This window comes from Haliotis rufescens, unplaced genomic scaffold (genome assembly GCF_023055435.1).
Source record: "Haliotis rufescens isolate VD_foot unplaced genomic scaffold, xgHalRufe1.0.p SCAF_11, whole genome shotgun sequence".
Classification (NCBI taxonomy): Eukaryota; Metazoa; Mollusca; class Gastropoda; order Lepetellida; family Haliotidae; genus Haliotis; species Haliotis rufescens.
In genome coordinates this window covers 4019569-4045487 of record NW_025963791.1, presented here as the reverse complement: position 1 = coordinate 4045487, position 25919 = coordinate 4019569, and the positions used below count along the sequence as shown (strand labels likewise).

The following is a 25919-nucleotide window of genomic DNA, read 5'->3' as shown; positions in this document are numbered from 1 at the left end:
AACGTGGCCCAGTAAGTAAATATAAGCACGTAGAGCAGCCGACAGTTAACTTTGAAAGGAAATCTGGGCTTTATATGCCTGCTTGAAACAGTGGTCAACACTCCGGTTCGCAGCCTACATTGAGACATAAGGATAGATTTAGATACAGAATAAGACGTTCGTACTGAAACAAAATTCACGCTAAATACCCGTTACGTATTTGAAGATGGCAACCCAATTTCAAGATGGTAAGTAAAAAATAAATAACTTTTCTTGAGTAGGGGCTTCTTTTGACATGTTGAACTACATGTATAAACAATATTTTGGTTCACAACCTAAGAACTGCAAATTGATTAATGAATTTCCCTGTCTGATTCCATTATAAAACCGTATAATAGATTATTAATGATATATTTTGTTACATGACTCGAATTACATTGGTAATAGGCAGAAAAAAATATTTCGGGTAGACAAAACTTCATAAGAAAATTGCAAGTTGAAAAATAACTAATGTTATATGTACTTTGTATTTCTAGGCAGCAGCAACAATCGCTACCGCTCAAAGTGTCCAGGCCCCCTGTCCCTACAGCCCACACAGCGTTTCCAGCCCTACCAGAGACCCTCTCACTCACTCAGGTAAGTTGCATTGGCCATGAATGAAATTTATTCCGATTATATTCTCTATATTTTATTATATACTATCAATATAAGGCATATACTATTCTACAAAAGACAAAATTTCGGGAACACTCTCATGTAACAGTAACTCCTATTTATTGTCTTTTTATGGTTCCAGATTTGCTCCAAAGTCCGACTGTGTTTCCCCACTAGTCCAGACCAGAGACTACGTCCCGACCCCTCCCTGTCCCGCCCCAGGAACCTGGGCCAACACCTTCAGCTTCGACGACTACAGCACAAAAGTGTGGGCAACGGACATGTTCCATCAACAGCGGCTCCAGGTGCAGACTGCGTTGATCCAAAGAGAGATCCTGATGTCGACCCCTGGTATCAACCCCTACCCGAGTTGTACTTACACCCCACGAGCCTCCACACCCATTACTCCATACGGGGTCTACGACAACCTCGCCCATAGCATCATGAAGGAAGAGTGCGACACCGGCTACTTCAGCTCGTCCGACATCTCCAGAGTGACTCCAGATGGCGACATCGCCGACGACGTCCTTGACAGCAGGCCGGATTCACCCAGCAGTGACATGTCAGAGAAACGACCTGTTGAAAACACCGTGTTCGCCACACCAGTCATACCCGATTACAAACCAGAATTCACCAGCTTGCCGATCATACCACAGATTGTCCCAGAGATCTTCAAGGTCAACCCAGAGGTCAACCATGAGGTCCACACTAGTTCAAACCACAAACACAAAAATGCAAGTCTCCAAACCTCAGATCCTTCTTCCTACACTCTCGAGTCTCTACCCAAGAAGAAGCCTCACCAAGAACCGGGCAACTACGAGTGTCTGACTTGTGGGAAAGTGTTTGCATGGAAGACTGGTCTTGTGACCCACAAGCGTGTACATACCGGTGAACGACCCTACAAGTGCCCAGTCTGTCCTAAAGCCTTCAGCGACTACTCCACATGCAGCAAGCACTGCCGCATCCACTCCGGCCACAAGCCCTACAGTTGCGACGTCTGTGGCAAAGCCTTCACTCAGTCAGGTAACAGACTGAGGCATATGAGGACTGTACACGAGGTTACTCTGTAAACCTTCGCTCTGTAAATCACCAGTGCTATCTGTTTCTACTGTATACTACGAGTGCTACAAATGTCATGTTGAGATAAGTGCTGCCCATGTGATAATGAGCTCATCTGAATATGCATAATGACATGATGCGAGAATATGACGTTCAATGTTTTCGTCATTGTTATACCGTGTTTAAACGTGTTGTAAAGGTGCTGTTCATGTTTACATCAAACAATGTGTTGTATTGATAATGTGTTGAATATATTGAATTAAACATTGAATGCTGAATATAATCCGTTTTCCTTGTATATACAGCTTGGCCACCAAAGTTGTCATTCATACATAATGAAGAAACATCTAAGCCGTCGAAGGCGAGAACTCCCATGTGCACCATAGTCACCGGAAATGGATTTCACACATAAAACAGCAGAATATATATACATCACCAGCACAACAATCTCCACACGTGCTTGTAGTGCTGTTGTCGCTGACAGTGTCAATGTCACGCAAGAGGAGTTGCTTCTGTGTCAAGAAAATTCGATCTTATATCCGCTCATCCATATAATTGATACTTTACTCTTGGTCCCGTAAAAGAACACATGCTATTTTTGATAACAAGTACAATGGCCACAGTACAAATAATCTGGAATCCTTGATATGTACACTCCATGAAGTAAATAGATGTCTGCTTCTCCATTAATATGTCTGGAAGCAGGGAATTCTTCCGTTGCACGTTGTCCAAAAACATGTTGTCCAGCACTCAAACCATACATCACCAGTACATTCAGATTTACCTATACCACCCTGTCGTATCTGAAAAAAAGTATTTAATACAATAATGGATTCTTACTTTACAAAAGTTTCGAGACTATCGTTCCAATTCACAAGAAAGGTTCAGTGACAGGTGTTACGCTCACCAGCATATGATGTTTATCCTCCATACGCTTATAGATAGGTATGTTCAACGTAAACTTGGAAAATTGTAGGCTACATTTGTAGACCGTAGAGGCAAGTTGTGGTATCTATTTAATTCACATGGTGTCAGTAATAAAATTGGCAAATTGTTATGTTGTGTGTATAAGTAAGTTAAGTCGTGTGTCAAACAAGACGACACGTCTTCAGATTCTTTTATCTGGCTCACTGGTGTATTAAGGATGTGTATTAAGACCCTTTTCTGTTTTGTTTATTAATGAGATTGCAGCTCAAATCAAAAGAAATTATGATGATGGTACACAATTCATGTTCTCAAGTACAGTAAAAGGTTTACAAACATTAACAAATGAGCCAGAATTGTACAGTGATACGTGGAAACTAATGTCAATTTGGATAAGGCAAAACATTGTTGTATTTAGCAAATGAAATACGCTGCCAAAGAATGGAAAGTGGTACTTTTGGGGGCATTTACTTCAAACTGAAACCTTTTATAAATATCTTGGTGTAATATTTTCAAGTAAATAATCATAGAGCCCACATATGTGTAATGCAGCCATCCAAGCTAAAAAGATGTTATTTTCTCTCACGGTTCGGAAATATGGGGCTTTGCAGAGGCAAAGAAATTGAATCCGTACATTTTTCGTGTGTAAAAGATTACTTGGTGTTCATCATAGTATTTTGACATGTACTTTCAAACATGGAGATCTACTGTAGATGTTTCTAGCAAATGAGAATATTATAGAGATTTTAAAATACAACTATTTCGCAGAAATGTCTTTAAGTGATGTAAATGTAAGAAAATTATCTTTAGCACAATTTAGATGCAGCTCACACAGGTTAAAAGTTGACAGTCACAAAAAATACCAAATGTTTAAGATTATGTAAACAATGTTCCTTGCTTGTATGTTGTAAATATGACAATTTAAGAGGAAAAATATTGAACAAAAATACTGTGTACATACAAATAAATACAAGTTTATCCCTTTAATGTCACATGTGAGCAAAACGACTATACGAACTCTGTCTCTATTTATATATTATGCCATGTTATTAAGAAATGAATCCTTGTAACATTTGTAACCGCTTCCACATTGTCATGTTTTGTATGCTATGTTCCCGTGGCCTTACAGTTATATGTAAATGTTAATATATAAATAAACTGAATAATAGTACCTATCGCTTTCTATCAGCCCCATCTTAGTTAATCAGAACAACATTGAATGCAATCGCATATGACCAATATAATACGCCGTGGACAATCTCGATATATTTTTTTGCAGTCAGCGTTTGTACACTGAGTCAAGCAAATTCGGACATATATCTACGCACCAATGAATTGGTTATTTTACTGTTGGGCCTGTTACTAACACGTACACATATATTTCATGACGATGACAACAGTATACATAATCTGGAATCGGTGACAGGAACACTGTATGAAGATACGGTTAGGTCTTCATCTCCGGCTGGAAGCCACGGAATATCTCGTGTGATGCCAAACAGATATACAATGATATCCGTAAGATTTAAAATGAAATCCTTGCATTTTTTAAAATATACATTAACGAGATGACACACAATCAACCAAGTCTCCGATCCCGACCACCCGATCCACTTAGTCGCCTCTTACGGCAGACATAGGATAATTAGGGCCGATTCGAATCCCAGAATTCCCACTGGGTTGAAAGGAAAGACCAGGGCGGTTTCAAGAGACACTGATTGGTTGATGTATGCGACGAGACGTGTGACGCGTGAACTTGCTTCATTGACAGGAAAAACTGATTTGTTGATTTATGCGACAATTAGACCGGATACTCAGAAACCGCAGACACTGACTGGTTGATTTCGATGATAAGCTGAACACAAACTCACTTTACACAGACACTGATTGGTTGACGTCCGCGACAGTTAGAGCCGACACTCAGAAGCCGGAGACACTGATTGGTTGATTTCGATGACGAGTAGAACACTGACACTGGCTGCATAAATACTAACTATAGTTATTTGCTACAACCAAACGTGGCCCAGTAAGTAAATATAAGCACGTAGAGCAGCCGACAGTTAACTTTGAAAGGAAATCTGGGCTTTATATGCCTGCTTGAAACAGTGGTCAACACTCCGGTTCGCAGCCTACATTGAGACATAAGGATAGATTTAGATACAGAATAAGACGTTCGTACTGAAACAAAATTCACGCTAAATACCCGTTACGTATTTGAAGATGGCAACCCAATTTCAAGATGGTAAGTAAAAAATAAATAACTTTTCTTGAGTAGGGGCTTCTTTTGACATGTTGAACTACATGTATAAACAATATTTTGGTTCACAACCTAAGAACTGCAAATTGATTAATGAATTTCCCTGTCTGATTCCATTATAAAACCGTATAATAGATTATTAATGATATATTTTGTTACATGACTCGAATTACATTGGTAATAGGCAGAAAAAAATATTTCGGGTAGACAAAACTTCATAAGAAAATTGCAAGTTGAAAAATAACTAATGTTATATGTACTTTGTATTTCTAGGCAGCAGCAACAATCGCTACCGCTCAAAGTGTCCAGGCCCCCTGTCCCTACAGCCCACACAGCGTTTCCAGCCCTACCAGAGACCCTCTCACTCACTCAGGTAAGTTGCATTGGCCATGAATGAAATTTATTCCGATTATATTCTCTATATTTTATTATATACTATCAATATAAGGCATATACTATTCTACAAAAGACAAAATTTCGGGAACACTCTCATGTAACAGTAACTCCTATTTATTGTCTTTTTATGGTTCCAGATTTGCTCCAAAGTCCGACTGTGTTTCCCCACTAGTCCAGACCAGAGACTACGTCCCGACCCCTCCCTGTCCCGCCCCAGGAACCTGGGCCAACACCTTCAGCTTCGACGACTACAGCACAAAAGTGTGGGCAACGGACATGTTCCATCAACAGCGGCTCCAGGTGCAGACTGCGTTGATCCAAAGAGAGATCCTGATGTCGACCCCTGGTATCAACCCCTACCCGAGTTGTACTTACACCCCACGAGCCTCCACACCCATTACTCCATACGGGGTCTACGACAACCTCGCCCATAGCATCATGAAGGAAGAGTGCGACACCGGCTACTTCAGCTCGTCCGACATCTCCAGAGTGACTCCAGATGGCGACATCGCCGACGACGTCCTTGACAGCAGGCCGGATTCACCCAGCAGTGACATGTCAGAGAAACGACCTGTTGAAAACACCGTGTTCGCCACACCAGTCATACCCGATTACAAACCAGAATTCACCAGCTTGCCGATCATACCACAGATTGTCCCAGAGATCTTCAAGGTCAACCCAGAGGTCAACCATGAGGTCCACACTAGTTCAAACCACAAACACAAAAATGCAAGTCTCCAAACCTCAGATCCTTCTTCCTACACTCTCGAGTCTCTACCCAAGAAGAAGCCTCACCAAGAACCGGGCAACTACGAGTGTCTGACTTGTGGGAAAGTGTTTGCATGGAAGACTGGTCTTGTGACCCACAAGCGTGTACATACCGGTGAACGACCCTACAAGTGCCCAGTCTGTCCTAAAGCCTTCAGCGACTACTCCACATGCAGCAAGCACTGCCGCATCCACTCCGGCCACAAGCCCTACAGTTGCGACGTCTGTGGCAAAGCCTTCACTCAGTCAGGTAACAGACTGAGGCATATGAGGACTGTACACGAGGTTACTCTGTAAACCTTCGCTCTGTAAATCACCAGTGCTATCTGTTTCTACTGTATACTACGAGTGCTACAAATGTCATGTTGAGATAAGTGCTGCCCATGTGATAATGAGCTCATCTGAATATGCATAATGACATGATGCGAGAATATGACGTTCAATGTTTTCGTCATTGTTATACCGTGTTTAAACGTGTTGTAAAGGTGCTGTTCATGTTTACATCAAACAATGTGTTGTATTGATAATGTGTTGAATATATTGAATTAAACATTGAATGCTGAATATAATCCGTTTTCCTTGTATATACAGCTTGGCCACCAAAGTTGTCATTCATACATAATGAAGAAACATCTAAGCCGTCGAAGGCGAGAACTCCCATGTGCACCATAGTCACCGGAAATGGATTTCACACATAAAACAGCAGAATATATATACATCACCAGCACAACAATCTCCACACGTGCTTGTAGTGCTGTTGTCGCTGACAGTGTCAATGTCACGCAAGAGGAGTTGCTTCTGTGTCAAGAAAATTCGATCTTATATCCGCTCATCCATATAATTGATACTTTACTCTTGGTCCCGTAAAAGAACACATGCTATTTTTGATAACAAGTACAATGGCCACAGTACAAATAATCTGGAATCCTTGATATGTACACTCCATGAAGTAAATAGATGTCTGCTTCTCCATTAATATGTCTGGAAGCAGGGAATTCTTCCGTTGCACGTTGTCCAAAAACATGTTGTCCAGCACTCAAACCATACATCACCAGTACATTCAGATTTACCTATACCACCCTGTCGTATCTGAAAAAAAGTATTTAATACAATAATGGATTCTTACTTTACAAAAGTTTCGAGACTATCGTTCCAATTCACAAGAAAGGTTCAGTGACAGGTGTTACGCTCACCAGCATATGATGTTTATCCTCCATACGCTTATAGATAGGTATGTTCAACGTAAACTTGGAAAATTGTAGGCTACATTTGTAGACCGTAGAGGCAAGTTGTGGTATCTATTTAATTCACATGGTGTCAGTAATAAAATTGGCAAATTGTTATGTTGTGTGTATAAGTAAGTTAAGTCGTGTGTCAAACAAGACGACACGTCTTCAGATTCTTTTATCTGGCTCACTGGTGTATTAAGGATGTGTATTAAGACCCTTTTCTGTTTTGTTTATTAATGAGATTGCAGCTCAAATCAAAATAAATTATGATGATGGTACACAATTCATGTTCTCAAGTACAGTAAAAGGTTTACAAACATTAACAAATGAGCCAGAATTGTACAGTGATACGTGGAAACTAATGTCAATTTGGATAAGGCAAAACATTGTTGTATTTAGCAAATGAAATACGCTGCCAAAGAATGGAAAGTGGTACTTTTGGGGGCATTTACTTCAAACTGAAACCTTTTATAAATATCTTGGTGTAATATTTTCAAGTAAATAATCATAGAGCCCACATATGTGTAATGCAGCCATCCAAGCTAAAAAGATGTTATTTTCTCTCACGGTTCGGAAATATGGGGCTTTGCAGAGGCAAAGAAATTGAATCCGTACATTTTTCGTGTGTAAAAGATTACTTGGTGTTCATCATAGTATTTTGACATGTACTTTCAAACATGGAGATCTACTGTAGATGTTTCTAGCAAATGAGAATATTATAGAGATTTTAAAATACAACTATTTCGCAGAAATGTCTTTAAGTGATGTAAATGTAAGAAAATTATCTTTAGCACAATTTAGATGCAGCTCACACAGGTTAAAAGTTGACAGTCACAAAAAATACCAAATGTTTAAGATTATGTAAACAATGTTCCTTGCTTGTATGTTGTAAATATGACAATTTAAGAGGAAAAATATTGAACAAAAATACTGTGTACATACAAATAAATACAAGTTTATCCCTTTAATGTCACATGTGAGCAAAACGACTATACGAACTCTGTCTCTATTTATATATTATGCCATGTTATTAAGAAATGAATCCTTGTAACATTTGTAACCGCTTCCACATTGTCATGTTTTGTATGCTATGTTCCCGTGGCCTTACAGTTATATGTAAATGTTAATATATAAATAAACTGAATAATAGTACCTATCGCTTTCTATCAGCCCCATCTTAGTTAATCAGAACAACATTGAATGCAATCGCATATGACCAATATAATACGCCGTGGACAATCTCGATATTTTTTTTTGCAGTCAGCGTTTGTACACTGAGTCAAGCAAATTCGGACATATATCTACGCACCAATGAATTGGTTATTTTACTGTTGGGCCTGTTACTAACACGTACACATATATTTCATGACGATGACGACAGTATACATAATCTGGAATCGGTGACAGGAACACTGTATGAAGATACGGTTAGGTCTTCATCTCCAGGTGGAAGCCACGGAATATCTCGTGTGATGCCAAACAGATATACAATGATATCCGTAAGATTTAAAATGAAATCCTTGCATTTTTTTAAATATACATTAACGAGATGACACACAATCAACCAAGTCTCCGATCCCGACCACCCGATCCACTTAGTCGCCTCTTACGGCAGACATAGGATAATTAGGGCCGATTCGAATCCCAGAATTCCCACTGGGTTGAAAGGAAAGACCAGGGCGGTTTCAAGAGACACTGATTGGTTGATTTATGCGACGAGACGTGTGACGCGTGAACTTGCTTCATTGACAGGAAAAACTGATTTGTTGATTTATGCGACAATTAGACCGGATACTCAGAAACCGCAGACACTGACTGGTTGATTTCGATGATAAGCTGAACACAAACTCACTTTACACAGACACTGATTGGTTGACTTCCGCGACAGTTAGAGCCGACACTCAGAAGCCGGAGACACTGATTGGTTGATTTCGATGACGAGTAGAACACTGACACTGGCTGCATAAATACTTACTATAGTTATTTGCTACAACCAAACGTGGCCCAGTAAGTAAATATAAGCACGTAGAGCAGCCGACAGTTAACTTTGAAAGGAAATCTGGGCTTTATATGCCTGCTTGAAACAGTGGTCAACACTCCAGTTCGCAGCCTACATTGAGACATAAGGATAGATTTAGATACAGAATAAGACGTTCGTACTGAAACAAAATTCACGCTAAATACCCGTTACGTATTTGAAGATGGCAACCCAATTTCAAGATGGCAAGTAAAAAATAAATAACTTTTCTTGAGTAGGGGCTTCTTTTGACATGTTGAACTACATGTATAAACAATATTTTGGTTCACAACCTAAGAACTGCAAATTGATTAATGAATTTCCCTGTCTGATTCCATTATAAAACCGTATAATAGATTATTAATGATATATTTTGTTACATGACTCGAATTACATTGGTAATTGGCAGAAAAAAATATTTCGGGTAGACAAAACTTCATAAGAAAATTGCAAGTTGAAAAATAACTAATGTTATATGTACTTTGTATTTCTAGGCAGCAGCAACAATCGCTACCGCTCAAAGTGTCCAGGCCCCCTGTCCCTACAGCCCACACAGCGTTTCCAGCCCTACCAGAGACCCTCTCACTCACTCAGGTAAGTTGCATTGGCCATGAATGAAATTTATTCCGATTATATTCTCTATATTTTATTATATACTATCAATATAAGGCATATACTATTCTCCAAAAGACAAAATTTCGGGAACACTCTCATGTAACAGTAACTCCTATTTATTGTCTTTTTATGGTTCCAGATTTGCTCCAAAGTCCGACTGTGTTTCCCCACTAGTCCAGACCAGAGACTACGTCCCGACCCCTCCCTGTCCCGCCCCAGGAACCTGGGCCAACACCTTCAGCTTCGACGACTACAGCACAAAAGTGTGGGCAACGGACATGTTCCATCAACAGCGGCTCCAGGTGCAGACTGCGTTGATCCAAAGAGAGATCCTGATGTCGACCCCTGGTATCAACCCCTACCCGAGTTGTACTTACACCCCACGAGCCTCCACACCCATTACTCCATACGGGGTCTACGACAACCTCGCCCATAGCATCATGAAGGAAGAGTGCGACACCGGCTACTTCAGCTCGTCCGACATCTCCAGAGTGACTCCAGATGGCGACATCGCCGACGACGTCCTTGACAGCAGGCCGGATTCACCCAGCAGTGACATGTCAGAGAAACGACCTGTTGAAAACACCGTGTTCGCCACACCAGTCATACCCGATTACAAACCAGAATTCACCAGCTTGCCGATCATACCACAGATTGTCCCAGAGATCTTCAAGGTCAACCCAGAGGTCAACCATGAGGTCCACACTAGTTCAAACCACAAACACAAAAATGCAAGTCTCCAAACCTCAGATCCTTCTTCCTACACTCTCGAGTCTCTACCCAAGAAGAAGCCTCACCAAGAACCGGGCAACTACGAGTGTCTGACTTGTGGGAAAGTGTTTGCATGGAAGACTGGTCTTGTGACCCACAAGCGTGTACATACCGGTGAACGACCCTACAAGTGCCCAGTCTGTCCTAAAGCCTTCAGCGACTACTCCACATGCAGCAAGCACTGCCGCATCCACTCCGGCCACAAGCCCTACAGTTGCGACGTCTGTGGCAAAGCCTTCACTCAGTCAGGTAACAGACTGAGGCATATGAGGACTGTACACGAGGTTACTCTGTAAACCTTCGCTCTGTAAATCACCAGTGCTATCTGTTTCTACTGTATACTACGAGTGCTACAAATGTCATGTTGAGATAAGTGCTGCCCATGTGATAATGAGCTCATCTGAATATGCATAATGACATGATGCGAGAATATGACGTTCAATGTTTTCGTCATTGTTATACCGTGTTTAAACGTGTTGTAAAGGTGCTGTTCATGTTTACATCAAACAATGTGTTGTATTGATAATGTGTTGAATATATTGAATTAAACATTGAATGCTGAATGTAATCCGTTTTCCTTGTATATACAGCTTGGCCACCAAAGTTGTCATTCATACATAATGAAGAAACATCTAAGCCGTCGAAGGCGAGAACTCCCATGTGCACCATAGTCACCGGAAATGGATTTCACACATAAAACAGCAGAATATATATACATCACCAGCACAACAATCTCCACACGTGCTTGTAGTGCTGTTGTCGCTGACAGTGTCAATGTCACGCAAGAGGAGTTGCTTCTGTGTCAAGAAAATTCGATCTTATATCCGCTCATCCATATAATTGATACTTTACTCTTGGTCCCGTAAAAGAACACATGCTATTTTTGATAACAAGTACAATGGCCACAGTACAAATAATCTGGAATCCTTGATATGTACACTCCATGAAGTAAATAGATGTCTGCTTCTCCATTAATATGTCTGGAAGCAGGGAATTCTTCCGTTGCACGTTGTCCAAAAACATGTTGTCCAGCACTCAAACCATACATCACCAGTACATTCAGATTTACCTATACCACCCTGTCGTATCTGAAAAAAAGTATTTAATACAATAATGGATTCTTACTTTACAAAAGTTTCGAGACTATCGTTCCAATTCACAAGAAAGGTTCAGTGACAGGTGTTACGCTCACCAGCATATGATGTTTATCCTCCATACGCTTATAGATAGGTATGTTCAACGTAAACTTGGAAAATTGTAGGCTACATTTGTAGACCGTAGAGGCAAGTTGTGGTATCTATTTAATTCACATGGTGTCAGTAATAAAATTGGCAAATTGTTATGTTGTGTGTATAAGTAAGTTAAGTCGTGTGTCAAACAAGACGACACGTCTTCAGATTCTTTTATCTGGCTCACTGGTGTATTAAGGATGTGTATTAAGACCCTTTTCTGTTTTGTTTATTAATGAGATTGCAGCTCAAATCAAAATAAATTATGATGATGGTACACAATTCATGTTCTCAAGTACAGTAAAAGGTTTACAAACATTAACAAATGAGCCAGAATTGTACAGTGATACGTGGAAACTAATGTCAATTTGGATAAGGCAAAACATTGTTGTATTTAGCAAAGGAAATACGCTGCCAAAGAATGGAAAGTGGTACTTTTGGGGGCATTTACTTCAAACTGAAACCTTTTATAAATATCTTGGTGTAATATTTTCAAGTAAATAATCATAGAGCCCACATATGTGTAATGCAGCCATCCAAGCTAAAAAGATGTTATTTTCTCTCACGGTTCGGAAATATGGGGCTTTGCAGAGGCAAAGAAATTGAATCCGTACATTTTTCGTGTGTAAAAGATTACTTGGTGTTCATCATAGTATTTTGACATGTACTTTCAAACATGGAGATCTACTGTAGATGTTTCTAGCAAATGAGAATATTATAGAGATTTTAAAATACAACTATTTCGCAGAAATGTCTTTAAGTGATGTAAATGTAAGAAAATTATCTTTAGCACAATTTAGATGCAGCTCACACAGGTTAAAAGTTGACAGTCACAAAAAATACCAAATGTTTAAGATTATGTAAACAATGTTCCTTGCTTGTATGTTGTAAATATGACAATTTAAGGGGAAAAATATTGAACAAAAATACTGTGTACATACAAATAAATACAAGTTTATCCCTTTAATGTCACATGTGAGCAAAACGACTATACGAACTCTGTCTCTATTTATATATTATGCCATGTTATTAAGAAATGAATCCTTGTAACATTTGTAACCGCTTCCACATTGTCATGTTTTGTATGCTATGTTCCCGTGGCCTTACAGTTATATGTAAATGTTAATATATAAATAAACTGAATAATAGTACCTATCGCTTTCTATCAGCCCCATCTTAGTTAATCAGAACAACATTGAATGCAATCGCCTATGACCAATATAATACGCCGTGGACAATCTCGATATTTTTTTTTGCAGTCAGCGTTTGTACACTGAGTCAAGCAAATTCGGACATATATCTACGCACCAATGAATTGGTTATTTTACTGTTGGGCCTGTTACTAACACGTACACATATATTTCATGACGATGACGACAGTATACATAATCTGGAATCGGTGACAGGAACACTGTATGAAGATACGGTTAGGTCTTCATCTCCAGGTGGAAGCCACGGAATATCTCGTGTGATGCCAAACAGATATACAATGATATCCGTAAGATTTAAAATGAAATCCTTGCATTTTTTTAAATATACATTAACGAGATGACACACAATCAACCAAGTCTCCGATCCCGACCACCCGATCCACTTAGTCGCCTCTTACGGCAGACATAGGATAATTAGGGCCGATTCGAATCCCAGAATTCCCACTGGGTTGAAAGGAAAGACCAGGGCGGTTTCAAGAGACACTGATTGGTTGATTTATGCGACGAGACGTGTGACGCGTGAACTTGCTTCATTGACAGGAAAAACTGATTTGTTGATTTATGCGACAATTAGACCGGATACTCAGAAACCGCAGACACTGACTGGTTGATTTCGATGATAAGCTGAACACAAACTCACTTTACACAGACACTGATTGGTTGACTTCCGCGACAGTTAGAGCCGACACTCAGAAGCCGGAGACACTGATTGGTTGATTTCGATGACGAGTAGAACACTGACACTGGCTGCATAAATACTTACTATAGTTATTTGCTACAACCAAACGTGGCCCAGTAAGTAAATATAAGCACGTAGAGCAGCCGACAGTTAACTTTGAAAGGAAATCTGGGCTTTATATGCCTGCTTGAAACAGTGGTCAACACTCCAGTTCGCAGCCTACATTGAGACATAAGGATAGATTTAGATACAGAATAAGACGTTCGTACTGAAACAAAATTCACGCTAAATACCCGTTACGTATTTGAAGATGGCAACCCAATTTCAAGATGGCAAGTAAAAAATAAATAACTTTTCTTGAGTAGGGGCTTCTTTTGACATGTTGAACTACATGTATAAACAATATTTTGGTTCACAACCTAAGAACTGCAAATTGATTAATGAATTTCCCTGTCTGATTCCATTATAAAACCGTATAATAGATTATTAATGATATATTTTGTTACATGACTCGAATTACATTGGTAATTGGCAGAAAAAAATATTTCGGGTAGACAAAACTTCATAAGAAAATTGCAAGTTGAAAAATAACTAATGTTATATGTACTTTGTATTTCTAGGCAGCAGCAACAATCGCTACCGCTCAAAGTGTCCAGGCCCCCTGTCCCTACAGCCCACACAGCGTTTCCAGCCCTACCAGAGACCCTCTCACTCACTCAGGTAAGTTGCATTGGCCATGAATGAAATTTATTCCGATTATATTCTCTATATTTTATTATATACTATCAATATAAGGCATATACTATTCTCCAAAAGACAAAATTTCGGGAACACGCTCATGTAACAGTAACTCCTATTTATTGTCTTTTTATGGTTCCAGATTTGCTCCAAAGTCCGACTGTGTTTCCCCACTAGTCCAGACCAGAGACTACGTCCCGACCCCTCCCTGTCCCGCCCCAGGAACCTGGGCCAACACCTTCAGCTTCGACGACTACAGCACAAAAGTGTGGGCAACGGACATGTTCCATCAACAGCGGCTCCAGGTGCAGACTGCGTTGATCCAAAGAGAGATCCTGATGTCGACCCCTGGTATCAACCCCTACCCGAGTTGTACTTACACCCCACGAGCCTCCACACCCATTACTCCATACGGGGTCTACGACAACCTCGCCCATAGCATCATGAAGGAAGAGTGCGACACCGGCTACTTCAGCTCGTCCGACATCTCCAGAGTGACTCCAGATGGCGACATCGCCGACGACGTCCTTGACAGCAGGCCGGATTCACCCAGCAGTGACATGTCAGAGAAACGACCTGTTGAAAACACCGTGTTCGCCACACCAGTCATACCCGATTACAAACCAGAATTCACCAGCTTGCCGATCATACCACAGATTGTCCCAGAGATCTTCAAGGTCAACCCAGAGGTCAACCATGAGGTCCACACTAGTTCAAACCACAAACACAAAAATGCAAGTCTCCAAACCTCAGATCCTTCTTCCTACACTCTCGAGTCTCTACCCAAGAAGAAGCCTCACCAAGAACCGGGCAACTACGAGTGTCTGACTTGTGGGAAAGTGTTTGCATGGAAGACTGGTCTTGTGACCCACAAGCGTGTACATACCGGTGAACGACCCTACAAGTGCCCAGTCTGTCCTAAAGCCTTCAGCGACTACTCCACATACAGCAAGCACTGCCGCATCCACTCCGGCCACAAGCCCTACAGTTGCGACGTCTGTGGCAAAGCCTTCACTCAGTCAGGTAACAGACTGAGGCATATGAGGACTGTACACAAGGTTACTCTGTAAACCTTCGCTCTGTAAATCACCAGTGCTATCTGTTTCTACTGTATACTACGAGTGCTACAAATGTCATGTTGAGATAAGTGCTGCCCATGTGATAATGAGCTCATCTGAATATGCATAATGACATGATGCGAGAATATGACGTTCAATGTTTTCGTCATTGTTATACTGTGTTTAAACGTGTTGTAAAGGTGCTGTTCATGTTTACATCAAACAATGTGTTGTATTGATAATGTGTTGAATATATTGAATTAAACATTGAATGCTGAATATAATCCGTTTTCCTTGTATATACAGCTTGGCCACCAAAGTTGTCATTCATACATAATGAAGAAACATCTAAGCCGTCGAAGGCGAGAACTCCCATGTGCACCATAGTCACCGGAAATGGATTTCACACATAAAACAGCAGAATATATATACATCACCAGCACAACAATCTCCACACGTGCTTGTAGTGCTGTTGTCGCTGACAGTGTCAATGTCACGCAAGAGGAGTTGCTTCTGTGTCAAGAAAATTCGATCTTATATCCGCTCATCCATATAATTGATACTTTACTCTTGGTCCCGTAAAAGAACACATGCTATTTTTGATAACAAGTACAATGGCCACAGTACAAATAATCTGGAATCCTTGATATGTACACTCCATGAAGTAAATAGATGTCTGCTTCTCCATTAATATGTCTGGAAGCAGGGAATTCTTCCGTTGCACGTTGTCCAAAAACATGTTGTCCAGCACTCAAACCATACATCACCAGTACATTCAGATTTACCTATACCACCCTGTCGTATCTGAAAAAAAGTATTTAATACAATAATGGATTCTTACTTTACAAAAGTTTCGAGACTATCGTTCCAATTCACAAGAAAGGTTCAGTGACAGGTGTTACGCTCACCAGCATATGATGTTTATCCTCCATACGCTTATAGATAGGTATGTTCAACGTAAACTTGGAAAATTGTAGGCTACATTTGTAGACCGTAGAGGCAAGTTGTGGTATCTATTTAATTCACATGGTGTCAGTAATAAAATTGGCAAATTGTTATGTTGTGTGTATAAGTAAGTTAAGTCGTGTGTCAAAAAGACGACACGTCTTCAGATTCTTTTATCTGGCTCACTGGTGTATTAAGGATGTGTATTAAGACCCTTTTCTGTTTTGTTTATTAATGAGATTGCAGCTCAAATCAAAATAAATTATGATGATGGTACACAATTCATGTTCTCAAGTACAGTAAAAGGTTTACAAACATTAACAAATGAGCCAGAATTGTACAGTGATACGTGGAAACTAATGTCAATTTGGATAAGGCAAAACATTGTTGTATTTAGCAAAGGAAATACGCTGCCAAAGAATGGAAAGGGTACTTTTTGGGACATTTACTTCAAACTGAAACCTTTTATAAATATCTTGGTGTAATATTTTCAAGTAAATTATCATAGAGCCCACATATGTGTAATGCAGCCATCCAAGCTAAAAAGATGTTATTTTCTCTCACGGTTCGGAAATATGGGGCTTTGCAGAGGCAAAGAAATTGAATCCGTACATATTTCGTGTGTAAAAGATTACTTGGTGTTCATCATAGTATTTTGACATGTACTTTCAAACATAGAGATCTACTGTAGATGTTTCTAGCAAATGAGAATATTATAGAGATTTTAAAATACAACTATTTCGCAGAAATGTCTTTAAGTGATGTAAATGTAAGAAAATTATCTTTAGCACAATTTAGATGCAGCTCACACAGGTTAAAAGTTGACAGTCACAAAAAATACCAAATGTTTAAGATTATGTAAACAATGTTCCTTGCTTGTATGTTGTAAATATGACAATTTAAGGGGAAAAATATTGAACAAAAATACTGTGTACATACAAATAAATACAAGTTTATCCCTTTAATGTCACATGTGAGCAAAACGACTATACGAACTCTGTCTCTATTTATATATTATGCCATGTTATTAAGAAATGAATCCTTGTAACATTTGTAACCGCTTCCACATTGTCATGTTTTGTATGCTATGTTCCCGTGGCCTTACAGTTATATGTAAATGTTAATATATAAATAAACTGAATAATAGTACCTATCGCTTTCTATCAGCCCCATCTTAGTTAATCAGAACAACATTGAATGCAATCGCATATGACCAATATAATACGCCGTGGACAATCTCGATATATTTTTTTGCAGTCAGCGTTTGTACACTGAGTCAAGCAAATTCGGACATAATATCTACGCACCAATGAATTGGTTATTTTACTGTTGGGCCTGTTACTAACACGTACACATATATTTCATGACGATGACGACAGTATACATAATCTGGAATCGGTGACAGGAACACTGTATGAAGATACGGTTAGGTCTTCATCTCCGGCTGGAAGCCACGGAATATCTCGTGTGATGCCAAACAGATATACAATGATATCCGTAAGATTTAAAATGAAATCCTTGCATTTTTTTAAATATACATTAACGAGATGACACACAATCAACCAAGTCTCCGATCCCGACCACCCGATCCACTTAGTCGCCTCTTACGGCAGACATAGGATAATTGGGGCCGATTCGAATCCCAGAATTCCCACTGGGTTGAAAGGAAAGACCAGGGCGGTTTCAAGAGACACTGATTGGTTGATTTATGCGACGAGACGTGTGACACGTGAACCTGCTTCATTGACAGGAAAAACTTATTTGTTGATTTATGCGACAATTAGACCGGATACTCAGAAACCGCAGACACTGACTGGTTGATTTCGATGATAAGCTGAACACAAACTCACTTTACACAGACACTGATTGGTTGACGCCCGCGATAGTTAGAAGCGATACTCAGAAGACACTGATTGGTTGATTTCGATGACGAGTAGAACACTGACACTGGCTGCATAAATACTTACTATAGTTATTTGCTACAACCAAACGTGGCCCAGTAAGTAAATATAAGCACGTAGAGCAGCCGACAGTTAACTTTGAAAGGAAATCTGGGCTTTATATGCCTGCTTGAAACAGTGGTCAACACTCCAGTTCGCAGCCTACATTGAGACATAAGGATAGATTTAGATACAGAATAAGACGTTCGTACTGAAACAAAATTCACGCTAAATACCCGTTACGTATTTGAAGATGGCAACCCAATTTCAAGATGGTAAGTAAAAAATAAATAACTTTTCTTGAGTAGGGGCTTTCTTTTGACATGTTGAACTACATGTATAAACAATATTTTGGTTCACAACCTAAGAACTGCAAATTGATTAATGAATTTCCCTGTCTGATTCCATTATAAAACCGTATAACAGATTATTAATAATATATTTTGTTACATGACTCGAATTACATTGGTAATTGGCAGAAAAAAATATTTCGGGTAGACAAAACTTCATAAGAAAATTGCAAGTTGAATAATAACTAATGTTATATGTACTTTGTATTTCTAGGCAGCAGCAACAATCGCTACCGCTCAAAGTGTCCAGGCCCCCTCTCTCTACAGTCATCACAGCGTTTCCAGCCCTACCAGAGACCCTCTCACTCACTCAGGTAAGTTGCATTGGCCATGAATGAAATTTATTCCGATTATATTCTCTATGTTTTATTATATACTATCAATATAAGGCATATACTATTCTCCAAAAGACAAAATTTCGGGAACACGCTCATGTAACAGTAACTCCTATTTATTGTCTTTTTATGGTTCCAGATTTGCTCCAAAGTCCGACTGTGTTTCCCCACTAGTCCAGACCAGAGACTACGTCCCAACCCCTCCCTGTCCCGCCCCAGGAACCTGGGCCAACACCTTCAGCTTCGACGACTACAGCACAAAAGTGTGGGCAACGGACATGTTCCATCAACAGCGGCTCCAGGTGCAGACTGCGTTGATCCAAAGAGAGATCCTGATGTCGACCCCTGGTATCAACCCCTACCCGAGTTGTACTTACACCCCACGAGCCTCCACACCCATTACTCCATACGGGGTCTACGACAACCTCGCCCATAGCATCATGAAGGAAGAGTGCGACACCGGCTACTTCAGCTCGTCCGACATCTCCAGAGTGACTCCAGATGGCGACATCGCCGACGACGTCCTTGACAGCAGGCCGGATTCACCCAGCAGTGACATGTCAGAGAAACGACCTGTTGAAAACACCGTGTTCGCCACACCAGTCATACCCGATTACAAACCAGAATTCACCAGCTTGCCGATCATACCACAGATTGTCCCAGAGATCTTCAAGGTCAACCCAGAGGTCAACCATGAGGTCCACACTAGTTCAAACCACAAACACAAAAATGCAAGTCTCCAAACCTCAGATCCTTCTTCCTACACTCTCGAGTCTCTACCCAAGAAGAAGCCTCACCAAGAACCGGGCAACTACGAGTGTCTGACTTGTGGGAAAGTGTTTGCATGGAAGACTGGTCTTGTGACCCACAAGCGTGTACATACCGGTGAACGACCCTACAAGTGCCCAGTCTGTCCTAAAGCCTTCAGCGACTACTCCACATACAGCAAGCACTGCCGCATCCACTCCGGCCACAAGCCCTACAGTTGCGACGTCTGTGGCAAAGCCTTCACTCAGTCAGGTAACAGACTGAGGCATATGAGGACTGTACACAAGGTTACTCTGTAAACCTTCGCTCTGTAAATCACCAGTGCTATCTGTTTCTACTGTATACTACGAGTGCTACAAATGTCATGTTGAGATAAGTGCTGCCCATGTGATAATGAGCTCATCTGCATATGCATAATGACATGATGCGAGAGATTATGACGTTCAATGTTTTCGTCATTGTTATACTGTGTTTAAACGTGTTGTAAAGGTGCTGTTCATGTTTACATCAAACAATGTGTTGTATTGATAATGTGTTGAATATATTGAATTAAACATTGAATGCTGAATATAATCCGTTTTCCTTGTATATACAGCTTGGCCACCAAAGTTGTCATTCATACATAATGAAGAAACATCTAAGCCGTCGAAGGCGAGAACTCCCATGTGCACCATAGTCACCGGAAATGGATTTCACACATAAAACAGCAGAATATATATACATCACCAGCACAACAATCTCCACACGTGCTTGTAGTGCTGTTGTCGCTGACAGTGTCAATGTCACGCAAGAGGAGTTGCTTCTGTGTCAAGAAAATTCGATCTTATATCCGCTCATCCATATAATTGATACTTTACTCTTGGTCCCGTAAAAGAACACATGCTATTTTTGATAACAAGTACAATGGCCACAGTACAAATAATCTGGAATCCTTGATATGTACACTCCATGAAGTAAATAGATGTCTGCTTCTCCATTAATATGTCTGGAAGCAGGGAATTCTTCCGTTGCACGTTGTCCAAAAACATGTTGTCCAGCACTCAAACCATACATCACCAGTACATTCAGATTTACCTATACCACCCTGTCGTATCTGAAAAAAAGTATTTAATACAATAATGGATTCTTACTTTACAAAAGTTTCGAGACTATCGTTCCAATTCACAAGAAAGGTTCAGTGACAGGTGTTACGCTCACCAGCATATGATGTTTATCCTCCATACGCTTATAGATAGGTATGTTCAACGTAAACTTGGAAAATTGTAGGCTACATTTGTAGACCGTAGAGGCAAGTTGTGGTATCTATTTAATTCACATGGTGTCAGTAATAAAATTGGCAAATTGTTATGTTGTGTGTATAAGTAAGTTAAGTCGTGTGTCAAAAAGACGACACGTCTTCAGATTCTTTTATCTGGCTCACTGGTGTATTAAGGATGTGTATTAAGACCCTTTTCTGTTTTGTTTATTAATGAGATTGCAGCTCAAATCAAAATAAATTATGATGATGGTACACAATTCATGTTCTCAAGTACAGTAAAAGGTTTACAAACATTAACAAATGAGCCAGAATTGTACAGTGATACGTGGAAACTAATGTCAATTTGGATAAGGCAAAACATTGTTGTATTTAGCAAAGGAAATACGCTGCCAAAGAATGGAAAGGGTACTTTTTGGGACATTTACTTCAAACTGAAACCTTTTATAAATATCTTGGTGTAATATTTTCAAGTAAATTATCATAGAGCCCACATATGTGTAATGCAGCCATCCAAGCTAAAAAGATGTTATTTTCTCTCACGGTTCGGAAATATGGGGCTTTGCAGAGGCAAAGAAATTGAATCCGTACATATTTCGTGTGTAAAAGATTACTTGGTGTTCATCATAGTATTTTGACATGTACTTTCAAACATAGAGATCTACTGTAGATGTTTCTAGCAAATGAGAATATTATAGAGATTTTAAAATACAACTATTTCGCAGAAATGTCTTTAAGTGATGTAAATGTAAGAAAATTATCTTTAGCACAATTTAGATGCAGCTCACACAGGTTAAAAGTTGACAGTCACAAAAAATACCAAATGTTTAAGATTATGTAAACAATGTTCCTTGCTTGTATGTTGTAAATATGACAATTTAAGGGGAAAAATATTGAACAAAAATACTGTGTACATACAAATAAATACAAGTTTATCCCTTTAATGTCACATGTGAGCAAAACGACTATACGAACTCTGTCTCTATTTATATATTATGCCATGTTATTAAGAAATGAATCCTTGTAACATTTGTAACCGCTTCCACATTGTCATGTTTTGTATGCTATGTTCCCGTGGCCTTACAGTTATATGTAAATGTTAATATATAAATAAACTGAATAATAGTACCTATCGCTTTCTATCAGCCCCATCTTAGTTAATCAGAACAACATTGAATGCAATCGCATATGACCAATATAATACGCCGTGGACAATCTCGATATATTTTTTTGCAGTCAGCGTTTGTACACTGAGTCAAGCAAATTCGGACATAATATCTACGCACCAATGAATTGGTTATTTTACTGTTGGGCCTGTTACTAACACGTACACATATATTTCATGACGATGACGACAGTATACATAATCTGGAATCGGTGACAGGAACACTGTATGAAGATACGGTTAGGTCTTCATCTCCGGCTGGAAGCCACGGAATATCTCGTGTGATGCCAAACAGATATACAATGATATCCGTAAGATTTAAAATGAAATCCTTGCATTTTTTTAAATATACATTAACGAGATGACACACAATCAACCAAGTCTCCGATCCCGACCACCCGATCCACTTAGTCGCCTCTTACGGCAGACATAGGATAATTGGGGCCGATTCGAATCCCAGAATTCCCACTGGGTTGAAAGGAAAGACCAGGGCGGTTTCAAGAGACACTGATTGGTTGATTTATGCGACGAGACGTGTGACACGTGAACCTGCTTCATTGACAGGAAAAACTTATTTGTTGATTTATGCGACAATTAGACCGGATACTCAGAAACCGCAGACACTGACTGGTTGATTTCGATGATAAGCTGAACACAAACTCACTTTACACAGACACTGATTGGTTGACGCCCGCGATAGTTAGAAGCGATACTCAGAAGACACTGATTGGTTGATTTCGATGACGAGTAGAACACTGACACTGGCTGCATAAATACTTACTATAGTTATTTGCTACAACCAAACGTGGCCCAGTAAGTAAATATAAGCACGTAGAGCAACCGACAGTTAACTTTGAAAGGAAATCTGGGCTTTATATGCCTGCTTGAAACAGTGGTCAACACTCCAGTTCGCAGCCTACATTGAGACATAAGGATAGATTTAGATACAGAATAAGACGTTCGTACTGAAACAAAATTCACGCTAAATACCCGTTACGTATTTGAAGATGGCAACCCAATTTCAAGATGGTAAGTAAAAAATAAATAACTTTTCTTGAGTAGGGGCTTTCTTTTGACATGTTGAACTACATGTATAAACAATATTTTGGTTCACAACCTAAGAACTGCAAATTGATTAATGAATTTCCCTGTCTGATTCCATTATAAAACCGTATAACAGATTATTAATAATATATTTTGTTACATGACTCGAATTACATTGGTAATTGGCAGAAAAAAATATTTCGGGTAGACAAAACTTTACCCGCATTACAAACCACCCTCAATCTAAACAAGGCTCTAACTCTAGAAGCAATACTAAACCCACAAAATAAACTAGAAAACTTCAAGGCCTTAGGCGTATTCTTAATCAAAACGGAACTAATAAAACGCATCTAAAACCACAATAACCTACCAAATCAAAATCACATAAACAAACAAACATCCACCATACCCAGCTCCCTTAGTTCTCCTCCCCAATCCCATCGGCATCTATTCCAAATCTCAAAATTCCCAAATTCTATATAAGCAACCCCTAAAATCCCCCTCTTGGGTTGCACAGACCACTTTCGCCCCTTTCGGAAACACATTAAATGGCCTGGCCGGGCCCGTGTGCGAAATACGCATCAGTCGGAAAGCGCACGTTAAATCTCCAAAGTAAGTAAGTAAGTAAGTACAACCAAACGTGGCCCAGTAAGTAAATATAAGCACGTAGAGCAACCGACAGTTAACTTTGAAAGGAAATCTGGGCTTTATATGCCTGCTTGAAGGATAGATTTAGATACAGAATAAGACGTTCGTACTGAAACAAAATTCACGCTAAATACCCGTTACGTATTTGAAGATGGCAACCCAATTTGTTACATGACTCGAATTACATTGGTAATTGGCAGAAAAAAATATTTCGGGTAGACAAAACTTCATAAGAAAATTGCAAGTTGAATAATAACTAATGTTATATGTACTTTGTATTTCTAGGCAGCAGCAACAATCGCTACCGCTCAAAGTGTCCAGGCCCCCTCTCTCTACAGTCATCACAGCGTTTCCAGCCCTACCAGAGACCCTCTCACTCACTCAGGTAAGTTGCATTGGCCATGAATGAAATTTATTCCGATTATATTCTCTATGTTTTATTATATACTATCAATATAAGGCATATACTATTCTCCAAAAGACAAAATTTCGGGAACACGCTCATGTAACAGTAACTCCTATTTATTGTCTTTTTATGGTTCCAGATTTGCTCCAAAGTCCGACTGTGTTTCCCCACTAGTCCAGACCAGAGACTACGTCCCAACCCCTCCCTGTCCCGCCCCAGGAACCTGGGCCAACACCTTCAGCTTCGACGACTACAGCACAAAAGTGTGGGCAACGGACATGTTCCATCAACAGCGGCTCCAGGTGCAGACTGCGTTGATCCAAAGAGAGATCCTGATGTCGACCCCTGGTATCAACCCCTACCCGAGTTGTACTTACACCCCACGAGCCTCCACACCCATTACTCCATACGGGGTCTACGACAACCTCGCCCATAGCATCATGAAGGAAGAGTGCGACACCGGCTACTTCAGCTCGTCCGACATCTCCAGAGTGACTCCAGATGGCGACATCGCCGACGACGTCCTTGACAGCAGGCCGGATTCACCCAGCAGTGACATGTCAGAGAAACGACCTGTTGAAAACACCGTGTTCGCCACACCAGTCATACCCGATTACAAACCAGAATTCACCAGCTTGCCGATCATACCACAGATTGTCCCAGAGATCTTCAAGGTCAACCCAGAGGTCAACCATGAGGTCCACACTAGTTCAAACCACAAACACAAAAATGCAAGTCTCCAAACCTCAGATCCTTCTTCCTACACTCTCGAGTCTCTACCCAAGAAGAAGCCTCACCAAGAACCGGGCAACTACGAGTGTCTGACTTGTGGGAAAGTGTTTGCATGGAAGACTGGTCTTGTGACCCACAAGCGTGTACATACCGGTGAACGACCCTACAAGTGCCCAGTCTGTCCTAAAGCCTTCAGCGACTACTCCACATACAGCAAGCACTGCCGCATCCACTCCGGCCACAAGCCCTACAGTTGCGACGTCTGTGGCAAAGCCTTCACTCAGTCAGGTAACAGACTGAGGCATATGAGGACTGTACACAAGGTTACTCTGTAAACCTTCGCTCTGTAAATCACCAGTGCTATCTGTTTCTACTGTATACTACGAGTGCTACAAATGTCATGTTGAGATAAGTGCTGCCCATGTGATAATGAGCTCATCTGCATATGCATAATGACATGATGCGAGAGATTATGACGTTCAATGTTTTCGTCATTGTTATACCGTGTTTAAACGTGTTGTAAAGGTGCTGTTCATGTTTACATCAAACAATGTGTTGTATTGATAATGTGTTGAATATATTGAATTAAACATTGAATGCTGAATATAATCCGTTTTCCTTGTATATACAGCTTGGTCACCAAAGTTGTCATTCATACATAATGAAGAAACTATCTAAGCCGTCGAAGGCGAGAACTCCCATGTGCACCATAGTCACCGGAAATGGATTTCACACATAAAGTAGCAG

General features: G+C 40.1%; 2 protein-coding genes across 2 annotated transcripts; both read left to right on the top strand.

The window, feature by feature from the left end:
• Positions 1-5654: 5654 nt before the first annotated feature.
• LOC125378049 (zinc finger protein 628-like) lies at positions 5655-15648 on the top strand. The gene is made up of 7 exons (XM_048392851.1): positions 5655-6287; positions 9778-9877; positions 10038-10799; positions 10884-10961; positions 13344-13396; positions 14409-14508; positions 14669-15648. Exons 1-7 carry the CDS (start codon positions 5708-5710, stop codon positions 15594-15596), a joined length of 2601 nt encoding a protein of 866 aa, XP_048248808.1. The 5' UTR covers positions 5655-5707; the 3' UTR covers positions 15597-15648.
• A 3074-nt stretch (positions 15649-18722) lies between these two features.
• LOC124134353 (zinc finger protein 271-like) lies at positions 18723-25559 on the top strand. The gene is made up of 5 exons (XM_048392850.1): positions 18723-18744; positions 19034-19133; positions 19294-20219; positions 24320-24419; positions 24580-25559. The coding sequence occupies exons 1-5, from the start codon at positions 18723-18725 to the stop codon at positions 25505-25507; spliced, it is 2076 nt and encodes a 691-aa protein (XP_048248807.1). The 3' UTR covers positions 25508-25559.
• The last annotated feature ends 360 nt before the right edge of the window (positions 25560-25919 follow it).

Coding starts and splice junctions, on each gene's coding strand:
- LOC125378049 (XM_048392851.1), top strand. CDS start 5,708: ATGAAGGAAGAGTGCGACACCGGCTACTTCAGCTCGTCCGACATCTCC. Junction 6,288..9,777: donor CAAAGCCTTCACTCAGTCAG/GTAACAGACTGA, acceptor TTGTATTTCTAG/GCAGCAGCAACAATCGCTAC. Junction 10,800..10,883: donor ACCGGTGAACGACCCTACAA/GTGCCCAGTCTG, acceptor CAAGCCCTACAG/TTGCGACGTCTGTGGCAAAG.
- LOC124134353 (XM_048392850.1), top strand. CDS start 18,723: ATGGCAACCCAATTTCAAGATG. Junction 18,745..19,033: donor GGCAACCCAATTTCAAGATG/GTAAGTAAAAAA, acceptor TTGTATTTCTAG/GCAGCAGCAACAATCGCTAC. Junction 20,220..24,319: donor TGTACACAAGGTTACTCTGT/AAACCTTCGCTC, acceptor TTGTATTTCTAG/GCAGCAGCAACAATCGCTAC.